This window comes from Perna viridis, chromosome 7 (assembly GCF_037379345.1).
Source record: "Perna viridis isolate PV_CMFRI_1.1 ecotype Kerala chromosome 7, ASM3737934v1, whole genome shotgun sequence".
In the NCBI taxonomy this organism is placed as follows: domain Eukaryota; kingdom Metazoa; phylum Mollusca; class Bivalvia; order Mytilida; family Mytilidae; genus Perna; species Perna viridis.
The window spans coordinates 21,150,453-21,161,720 of record NC_142451.1 but is presented as its reverse complement, the minus strand read 5'-3'; the positions used below and the strand labels follow the sequence as shown (position 1 = coordinate 21,161,720).

The 11,268-nt window shown below is 33.1% G+C and overlaps 1 protein-coding gene across 1 annotated transcript; it reads right to left on the bottom strand.

Annotated features, from left to right (window-relative positions):
- Positions 1–39: 39 nt before the first annotated feature.
- LOC148611765 (mucin-like protein) lies at positions 40–10,673 on the bottom strand. Its single transcript, XM_088592633.1, has 7 exons — positions 10,586–10,673; positions 7,677–7,878; positions 6,595–6,848; positions 6,033–6,261; positions 5,158–5,415; positions 1,646–1,780; positions 40–618 (listed from the first exon to the last, which is right to left on the bottom strand). The coding sequence occupies exons 2-7, from the start codon at positions 7,861–7,863 to the stop codon at positions 608–610; spliced, it is 1,074 nt and encodes a 357-aa protein (XP_088448759.1). The 5' UTR covers positions 7,864–7,878; positions 10,586–10,673; the 3' UTR covers positions 40–607.
- Between the last annotated feature and the right edge of the window lie 595 nt (positions 10,674–11,268).

Here is an 11,268-nt window from a genome sequence, read left to right as displayed (position 1 = left end):
ACATTTTGTACGTTTTCTGCATGTAATATTTCTCCTCGTTGGCAATAAAAAGTTTGAATATTGAAATCATTACTTGTTTTTATGTGATGTATAAATAAATGGTGTTTGAGTATTTTTTGTGTTATCTTGTAACCCTGTGCTGGTCTATCCCTCTCTTTCCGCATTCCACTGTAGAGGACAGGTAGTCGTCCAAAAATGTCTTCTGACAGTGAAAAAGAGCATGTATACCAATTTAACATTGACTGGTTGCCGACGTTGAACATCCGGAATCTTAATGTTTAAAATAAATCATAAATTTACAAACTAATTTCAGGGCCCATTGTCGACAATTTCATTATAAAATGTGTCGCTGGATACGCAAAAAAGAAAACCCTCATCCCCGCAACTGTAGTGTTGTACAGTGAAACTTCTCCAAACCGCACCTTCAGAAAACCGGTCTCCCTTTCAAACCGGCTGTTTTCAAAAGTCCTGGTCGATATATCTTAAAACCTGTGTGTGATTTGTCTTCAATAGATTGGCCACTCCCTAAAACCGTACATCAGCCGGTTTGTCACAGTTTTAGTTACATATTTCAAGTAAAAACAACCTCTCAGTTCTGGCTGCCCGGTTATTGTTCACCTGTAATAAATGTGTCAACAAAACTGTAAATGATTACGTAATATTACGTAATTAATAATTCATTGCATTTCATCAGTGGACAGATGATAAATGAAGGGGACTGTAGTTTAAACAACAAATTTAATCCAGACATAACATTTTGTCACTGGCTGGGTGTTAATTGGTGTGTACACACGTCAGGCAATTGGGTCATTTAGTGGTACGATCTTTTAACTGTCAATTAATGTGACCTGTACGGAAGCCAAAACAGTAAAGGGTGAAATTATTAGACTTTGTTGATAGGTAATTTATGAAAACAATACAACAGATTAATTACCATCAATAGCCCTGTGATTTTTAATACCGTTCTTTCAAAACTGTGAACATTATTTTGTCGGCAGTATTGTTCGTAAAATCAAATCATTTATAAATGATGCAAGCTTTGAAATGTTATAAAAGGCCCGAAATTTTTAATTGGTATTTAACATGTCTCGACCAACAAACTGACTAGGTGTAGGGTTATAGATCACATTGATGGGAACCAGTGGCCGGTTTGGAGAAGTTTCACAGTATAAGGATAATTTTTCAGCATTAAATCACAAAGAAAATATTTTTTAAAATACTTTTAAAGTCATTTACATTTATAAAAATACTTAGTTTACAAATACAGAAGGCATTTTCTCCTGAATGTACTATTTTAAAATGAATGGGCAGACTCACACGGATTTGCATACCCATATCGACGCTAAAATATTACTCCACACTGTGTCGTTAGAGGCGCAATAGTTGTACTTTTTGCAAACCACGTAAAAAGGCAATTTTACATAGAATATACTAAAACCAATATTTTTTTTTATTTGCAGGATAAACACAATACAAAACCAGTGTCCTAGCATATCGGAAATATGGGTTACTTGGCGCAAAACGGGGGTAAATCGCTCGGCATTGCCTCACGAAATCCCTGTTTCTTAGCCTCATACCCATATTTCCGATATGCTAGGACAATGAATATGTATTTGACTTTAAACATCTTTTTTTTTTATCATACCTGAACTTGGGAAATTAGCAGTCAATGAATTAGGACCTGTCTTTTCAACTACAATATTTTCTTGGTGCTCTGAGAAAGTTGAACTGTTAGCAAATAAGACCGAGAAATCCCTTCTGTTTATTCTTACAATAAATCCTGAAAAGAAGACGGCAGAAATAAATAATTCACATTGGACAATGTGTGTAGATAGGAGGTTTGCAGTAAACACTTTGTACTTTCATAGAAAAAAAAATAAATGTAATATTTTTTCCTGTGATTTACTTTCACTATATTTGCAGATTTGCAGTGGACGTCAGGACACAAAAATAAAAACATAGAATTTTTTACCCGTCCCATACTCACACGGTTCTCAATAAGGCGCATACACGCATCCTGGATGCAAGAAAATCTTGCTTACACACCAAGTGAAAACATATTGTGTGTCCACGTCCTCACAATATCTGCTGCATACTAACATCCATAATTTATTAATAGCGAGTGCTGCAAAGTGGTGTAAGCTCTACGGTTATTACGTGTACTTTCTAATTTCCCTTAAGGTTTCCCCAATATACTAACGAAAAAAAAGTCATGTCCCAGAAGTAACAAAAAGTGACTGTATATGTTATGATTACATTTCAGTAAAAATAAATTCACCTTACCTGATAGTTTTCAAGTCTATTTCTAATTTGTTTTACTTATTTTAAGAAGTGAATGTTATGTTTTTAAAAACTTCAAGAAGCACGTGGATGTACATACGTGGAAATTGTTCAAGTTATTCAATTATTGAAAAAAAACCCTCCCCATTAATTAACAAGACAGATTTTCAAATAGATATATTGATTTTGCTTGCTGCTTAAATATAAATGAAAATATTGCACTTGCGAAGCAAAAATTTTCAAGCAGGTCGCCCCCTCGAGCTCTTTGTAATGTCCTTTATTATTTTATTATTTATTATTCATTTATTATGTCAAACCTTAGTTATTGCCCTTTGACCTGGCACTTTTGTAGGGAAAAGAATACTACAAAAATTGAAAAAATTCAGGAATGTGCGCTCCGTTTTATTTATGATGATTATTCCAGCTCATATGATTATCTTTTGGACCTTTCGAAATTACCATCTTCGAAAACCCGCCGGATGCGCACTACTGCCTTGGAGACCTTCAAAATCATTAATAAGGAATGTCCTGTATTTTTGCAAGATTATTATTAAAAATAGTAATTATAATTTTAGGTATAAAAATACAGCTGAGGTGCCCCGGCCAAAAACTACATCTTTTGGCAAAAAATCTTTTAGATATGAGGCGGCACAGGTTTGGAACTCTTTACCAAATGAGGCCAGATCACTTACTTCCTTTAACCAGTTTAAGACCTATATAAGTAGTTGGTGTGGAGGCAAAAAATGTAATTGCACTGCTTGCAAGTTTCAACCTGTGCTGTCTCGTGTCTGATTCCCCAGTTTCTGATCTGATCATGGTTTTATAATTGAATATGATATCTGAATTTTAATTATATCTACACCTTATAAAGTGTGGTTCCCCTGACTTAAGGATCGGTATACAGAGTGGTGCTTACTGCCTGGTACTTGATTCTTCTGTCTGGAGCACCATATCTTTCTATGGTTAGTATATGTTTTACTACGTATTATTTATAATAATTATGTATTTTGTATGATGCCATGTATTGTTTTACTGTTTTGTACATTTTATAGTCGGTTAAAGAGCTCATAAGAGCTCGTGTTGATTTGTTAAAATGTATATATGTGCCGACTCTAAATAAAGTTTACTTACTTACTACTTACTTACGGTACATGTATGGTAAAGCTCACGGTGCTCGCTGATTTTGGCAATGCCTACCCCATATTAATCATTAAAACTATCTTAAAAATTGTGGAAAAACACTGTGAGTTAGACATTTTTGGACAACCCGAAATTTACAAAGTTATTTACACATAATGTTCATCAAACGATTTTTTTAACCAATAAAAATTAAGTTACACAGTATGTGATAAAAATTGTGTCAGATAATTTCCAAATGAGTAAAACAAATTCTTTTAAGAAGAACCAGATTTATTTCACAAAGAAATCTGTTCAGAACTGAATTTATGTTACCTGTACATCGTTGTACTTTAGTGACATCTCGATTACAATACGAGAAATACAGATCATTTCAAATAAATGCTGCAATTTTACTTCACAGTGGGCTATTTTCTTCGGGTCTTTATTTAATTAAGGCATTAATTGTTTGTTTTACGTTTAAAATTTGAATAGTGCATATGAACTTGATCAACTTATGGCATGGGGTCAGTCTAGGTGAAAGATGATTTTGTTCACACATTCATTATCAGCAATTAAGATTTACTTTAATTAAGTGTTAGTTGTTACTTTTATGTTTAACTGTGAATACAGCACATGAATTAGACCTAGTCACAGTGGGGGTAAGTCTAGCTGATAGATTTTTACATAGTAATGGTGATTGCACGGCTTGGGGTAACAGCTTGAGATTAGACAGAAGCAAAATGTATTAAAAATAATGTTTTTAAGTCCAACTTCCAATTATTCGAGGAAAGGAAAGTATTAATATTTTACTGAAACATTTTTTAACTTCCTATTAAAAGGGAAAAAAAAATTATGTACTCAAGTATCAGAAGTGTCTTAATTAACTGAAGTTTTTAAACTTATATTTAATATACATGTACATGCATTAAGATACCATGTATATTCAGTGCACATGATTCAGTGTGAAAAAATTAAGCCATACATATAAATTACCAAAGCAGAAAGCTGTTTGTGTAGCGAATCATTAGGTCACAAGACCAGAATTTGCATGATCTGACATTAACTGTCTTTGAAGCCACAACTGTACTGTGAGGTGCATGCCCATCAATTTTTTTTGTATGATTGTACATACATGTATGTAGTACTGATGTACGCACTAAAATAAAGAATGTAAAGCTACTGTTCGAACTGGTTTAAAACCAGGAATATGGGTGGGACCAATCAAAGTCATCTGGTGCTCACCATTCCAAAAAGTGATGAGTCCCAGGACTTACCATGTTAAAATCCTAGTGAGAACCCTGACAAATATTTTTGGTTATTGCTTCTTAATATACAAATATATGATATATTTCAGGACAGCACAAATAAATAACCCATTTTTTTAAAACAAAAAAACATGAAATTTTCAACCCAAGAAAAAAATCACTCATACATTAGAACTTCCATTAAAAATGGAACAAAAAGTTAAATAACCAAGTATATAATTAAACAAATTTTAATAAAAACCATTAAAGGAGGGAGGCATTTCCTTTAACTACAAAATGTATTTATTGTCCCTAAAATGTGTCAAGGGTATTTTTCACACTGTTCACAGGCAGAAAAAATAGGGAGAATGGCATTTCTATTAATTTTATTGAAATGGGTAATGACGCAGTCATAGATGGAAGAGCTGAAAACCAAAAAATTATTTTTCATTGACCTAATTGACTTTAATTTCGCTTCATTAATTATTAAAATTGTTAAATTAAACCAATTTACCATTTCTCTCAGTGTTCATTTCCACTTCGCAAGAACCACCATCTTGAAATAATTCTTTTCCGGCAAATCCTCCAAAAATAGTGGCTGCAGTTAAGGTACCATTTTTATCTTTGGCTTGTAGAGTTCTGGTCTGTAGTTCAAATGTTTTATCACCATTTGTTCTGTTATAGGATGCAAGTAATGTGTACTCCCCGATACCATTGTAGGTGTAATCCAAGCCGTCTAAGGTCTTAAAATGAGGATCACCAGATGTCAGACCTAAAAGGAATCAAATCATATATTGCTTCATGTTATAACTGTTGGTTTGTTGATATGTCAACCAGATTTTCCCACACTGAAATTAGATTAAGTTACAACTCAGACATAGTGGAATGCCCAATTTTTCGTAAATCTGAAAAGAATTCACTAAATACTTTTAAAGTAATATTGCATGGAAAAGTCCCTTTTTTTGTAATAAAAATGATCGCAGAAAAGATATAAAATAAAACTATATTTGGTTGAAAATGAGAAATGGCATAAAATTCAGTCTGAATTTGACACTCTTGATAATTAAAAAATACATAAAATTAACATATTTTGCAGGTAGGGCAAATTTTCAGGGTAGGAGACAAATTTGAAGACTTAGAGAAGTAAAATAAGTCTGTTTAAAGACAAGCAATTCAATGCCTAATCTAGAGGGAGAAATCAGAAAAAAACTTCTCCTTGATTGTGCTCACAACTCCCATTTGTCTATGACAGGAAGAAGTTTTTGCAATAGATTACATAGTCAAAAATGTCAATATTGTTATTTTTCAAACAGAATTTACTAAAACTTCACCTTGTCATTGATGTCTAGATTAGGCCCTGAAGGTTATAATGGAACATATAAAAATTACCCAAGTCAGGAGGTATATATCCAAAACAGTCACTGGAGACTCTTTGCTTGAAAAAAAGGTTACAGAGTCCCCCTTTTATACAACATTGTTCGAAGGGTAAGATATCAATGGTTTGATGCAACGGGTACCAATACCAGTAATTCATGGTCTGAGGATGGTACATCATCAAATATCCACTGGAAGCTGTGTTGGTCAGCAGTGATTCTGTCTTACTTGAATAGCAACATTTCTGTAATGATGACGATGAACATAATCAATGCCAGGGGAGAAACCATTCAATTTTTTTTATTTTATGTTCTTTGTTTTGTGTGTCTGTTTTCCATGTCTATTCTTTGCCCTCCAAATTACATTCTTTTGATTTCTGCTTGAATCTTGGTTCCCTTAATTACTCTTTAACATGAATATTATCTATTACACTCTTTCATGAATTTTCTACAATGTATTTCATTTGTAACAAAGACTTGACAGAATGCATTTGTTAAATTCACATATATTTTTAGAAATAAAAAGTACATCACTTTTTAAATGGATTTATTTTTTCATTAAAGGTACATATACTAACCCTTGCACCTTGTACAAAAGGAATATAAGCAGTTAAGAAACAAACAGTTCCCGTTTCTCTATAAAAAGCAGGATCACGCATGGCTTGGGGGAGACTACATGGACATGCTGGCAAAAAGATGTTGAGGAAAAAGGTCATGAATCTTTCGGTGACTGCAACATTTGTGACCCAATCATAACACTGCCGAGCATAGTTGACACTGGTAGCAGTACATGAATCAACTTTATAGAGCCATAGACCATTGTTAGGTACTCCTGAAATTAAATAGAAAGTTGGAAGTTTATAAAAAAAAATTATGTAAAGGTTTAAAATTGAAAACAATACTTCTGTGTGTCATCTTAGGCATGCACTATGGATTCACATACATTTGTACCTGCTAATTACATTGGAATTCATAAAAAAACTAAACTATTTCTTATTCTGGTCAATATTAAAATCTTATTTACATAACATACAGCTAAAAATTACTCGCTTCCTCTTAACTGCGTACATATTTTTCAAAACTTACCCAAAACATTACCTTAATTGGTAAAACAACACATCCCTCTGTTTTTACCGGTATAAGAAATTCATTTTAACAATTATTTCGCTTTACATTGACTATTCGCAGCCAGCTAATAACATGTTAAAAAAGAAAACTATACACAATTTAACTTTAAATACTTTGAGCATCTTTCCATAAAATGAAAGTAATTGTAAATTGCATAATTTTATATAACAAAGAGGTGATTAACAATGACATGGCAGACATACATGTACATGTACATTACTTTTATGGTACACAATTATTCATTGGCTTCATTCTAGAGTAAACATTTCCAACATCAGTGTACAATAGTAAAATTGAAATAAGAAACAAAACATGATGACCCCTAAACCTTGCAAGTGTCTAATTTTCTGATCTGGCTTTCTATAGTACAATCATTGTTAATGTACACGCAGAATACATACATGTAGTAATAAGATTATTTCATTTTGCATTTTATCTCTCTTTAATAATGTGACAAATTTTTTTTTTAATGTTTCAAAGAAACTAAAAAAATGGGCCATTTATGACTTGATCGGTATCATTTAACACTAACTTGTATTACTGGTGCTAACTATCTCAATAGGAAAATTTGTATCTAAGGATGCAGGGTGGGTATATCGTCCACTTGTTCCACCACATTGCCATGCTGAGACTATTTCTCTTGGTACATCTGGCGACCAGTACACATTACCATACAGGAAACCAGTAAATGTTGTGATCCCATCTGACACTATTATCATTTGCACAGTAGCATTCTAGAAACAAAAGTGAGAATGGGTGTCCATAGAAGCTGCCATCGGCAAAATTGTACAGCTACTTGCTCATCTTTTTAAGGCTTCTCCATTTTCAAAAATGAGTGAACTCTTGCAAAATTTTTATCAGTTTACATGCTACTTTTTCTTTTTTTCCTGTCACTTAAAATACAACTGACATCCCTGGAGAATATCAATGAATATATGCTTTTTTGTTAAATGTGTCAACAGATTTTTACAAAAATAGAAAAATGTTCAATTCTTCCCAAAACTCTTTACATATACAGATGGCTTCTCAAGCTACATAACAGGTCACAGAATAGTCTAATAAATGCCAAGCATGCTTCATACCTGGCATCCAATAACATTTTTGTAACCTATGTTTATTAACAATAAATTCTGCAAAATGTATGAGAGCAAGCAGTTTTATTTTTCAAAATGGCCTGAAACTATTGACTAAAATGCTAAATTTTTCAATATTACTATCATGTAGGTGGCTGAGACACATTAATTTGAGTCAAAATTCTTTAGAAATGTCATATTCCTGCAAATATATGAGTGCACACACTTCTAATTTCAATGAGGATCCAAAATTATTGACTAAAATGCTAATAATTATCATGTGGGTGACTGCGACACATATATTTCAGTCAAATTTCTTCAAAAATGTCATATTATTGCAAAATGAATGAGTGGGCACACTGTTAATTTCATGATTGATTGATTGTTGGGGTTTAACGATCAAGCAGCAATATTTCAGCTATATTCAGGCGATGAACATGAAATGGATGATAAAATAAACATGAAATGATGGTGATGATAAAATGAAAAAAAGGATGGGACACAAGGACAATAGGGTCGACAAATTTCGATTGCCACAAGATGGAGGGATGAGTAGGGTCAATTTCAACGAGGATCCAAAATTATTGACTAGAATGCTAATTTTTTCAATATATTATCATGTGGGTGACTGCGACACATTATATTTCAGTCAAAATTCTTCAAAAATGTCATATTCTTGCAAAATGTATGAGTGCGCATACTTTTAATTTCCATGAGGGTCCAAAATTATTGATTAAAATGCAAATTGTTTCAATATAATTATCATGTGGGTGACTGCATCACATGTATTTCAGTCAAAAATCTACAAAAATGTCATCCTGTCATAATGTATGAGCGGGAACACTTTTAAGTTTCATAAAGGCCTAAAATTCCGTATAAAATGCTTTAAATTGTCAATAGAGGTACTCTATACCATACTGTTATCTGCAACAACAAAAAAATCAGTCCAAATTCCTTAAAGTCAGGGGCGTAGCAGGTACTGTAGGCAATAATTTTTGTTGGTACTGCATGCAATGCTTCCTTCCCGTCGTACAAATCAGGATTTGGGTACTACGACTTTTTTTTTCAGATTCGCATACATGTTCTGTATGTAATTCAGTCAGAGAAGTATTCTCAAGCAAGTGACTGTCAGAATCTGTCAGGAACTCTTCTAATCTATGTCTGTTCTACCTAGAATAGTTCCTGACAGGAGAGTGTCAGGACCCATGACAGAGCTTGTCCAGAGCCCTGACAAGGTGTGTCACAAGTCAGAACAGTTTTTGACAGTTTAGAACTGTTCTATGAAAGCGAATCAAAGAGAGGCTAGAAGTGATCGCAACTGTCAGTTCATTTGATATCCACAAATAAAATATGTTAAAGACATGAAATAGGTGTCTACATATTAAATGCCTTGCAAGACAAACAATCGACCTAGATAAATTCATATGGTGACCTTAATCTGATTGCAAAGCGAAGTGGTGAATCAATGGCAAGGAAGACCGTCTGACTCAAGCCGTAAAAGAACTAAAGTCTGAATATAATGCAAAGATTCTTTTGAAATTTACCTATTGTAATATAATGTGGCACAAATATGGTCTGTAACTGTCATTATTTTTTTAAACTAATCAAGAAATAGATGAAACGAAATGTAAACAAGACATGTGCTTACCTCTGTATCCATTATTGTTATTTTTTTTTTTACCAAGGTTAAGTATGGTGAATGTCCTGTGGGCAATCTTCCGAGGTAATGGCGCAAAATAATTAGTCATTTAGATCAGAGCTATCAATCTTCTTTGATTAAAAAAACGTTTTCACAATATTCTGTAGGTATTACCGGCATTTATTGCTTCAATTGCATTACTACAAACTTATTTCATTTTATCAGCAAAATTCAGTAGAATCAAAACTGAACAAGTTTGGCAGCTAATGCAGCTTAAACTAATCTGACAGTGTTTTGATAATGAAGCAACCTGACCCAGTCATATACATATGAAGTCACTGTTGCGGATCCAGTCATACCTAGTAACCCTCTCACATTGACTCCCACAAATTCAATGAAACATTTTGAAGATTTTTGGAAGGTTTTAGTTAAAATTACTGCAATTTCTGTAAAAAATTAAACACTACATACTACACTGTAGTGTTTTACGTTATTTAATTTAGTTCTTCCTCACAAGACATGTGATGATGTGTCAAAGGAGAATCTCCCACATGAATGGTTCCTAATGTCACTTGGTATGGATCATATATTTGCCTTGGTGATAGTGTAGGGGTATAGAGGAATAGGAGTTTAAAAGAGCAGAAGAGACATAAAAATCTTCCTATTCAGTATTTAATATTCTTGGACTTGTCCCCCAGTTGGCCCAAACCAAAATTAAAAGGCCTTAACTTTTTAACAGATTATACTACAGTAAACATTTGGTTGCAAAAGTATTTCAGCGATGATTTTCTTGTGAAGAATTAAATCGTTTCAATTCTTATATCATCGAATTTACCATTCACCGCAGTTTGAAACTGTCATTTTTCTCCCGCGTAAATGTCAGGCTGGTCATGATCTACTGTATGTTTTAAAATTAAAGAAGATTCTAAATTAATAAAAAATTTCCGGAAACAATAAAAATACCCATTAGTTGACTGCTATCTATAATATCATACATCTTACAGACCTATTGACGAATGTTTTTTTTTGTTTGAACTTTTTGTTTAAGAAAACCAGGCAGATTCTATTACATGGTGAATTTTATTCCACTGATGTTTTTGCTCCGATGTAAATAAATGTACAGATGCTATATCGTATGTATATCAAAGAATATATAATGTCCCTAACAGGCTAAAAACCACTAATTCCACTTCCCATAGGCTTCTATGCTAATTTCACTATATTCAATGGCTTCTCTGGACTTTATCTTAACTTTAACCTGCAGAGGACTATATATCAGCATGATTCTACATATGTCAGCTCACAATCCTCAGAATGGCATGTGGGGTTAGCAGACTTGCAGTGCAGTACTGGTCACCAGAAGTGAAGTGTCTATAAATAGCATGGGAAATCCCAGTGTTTTCACAAGATAG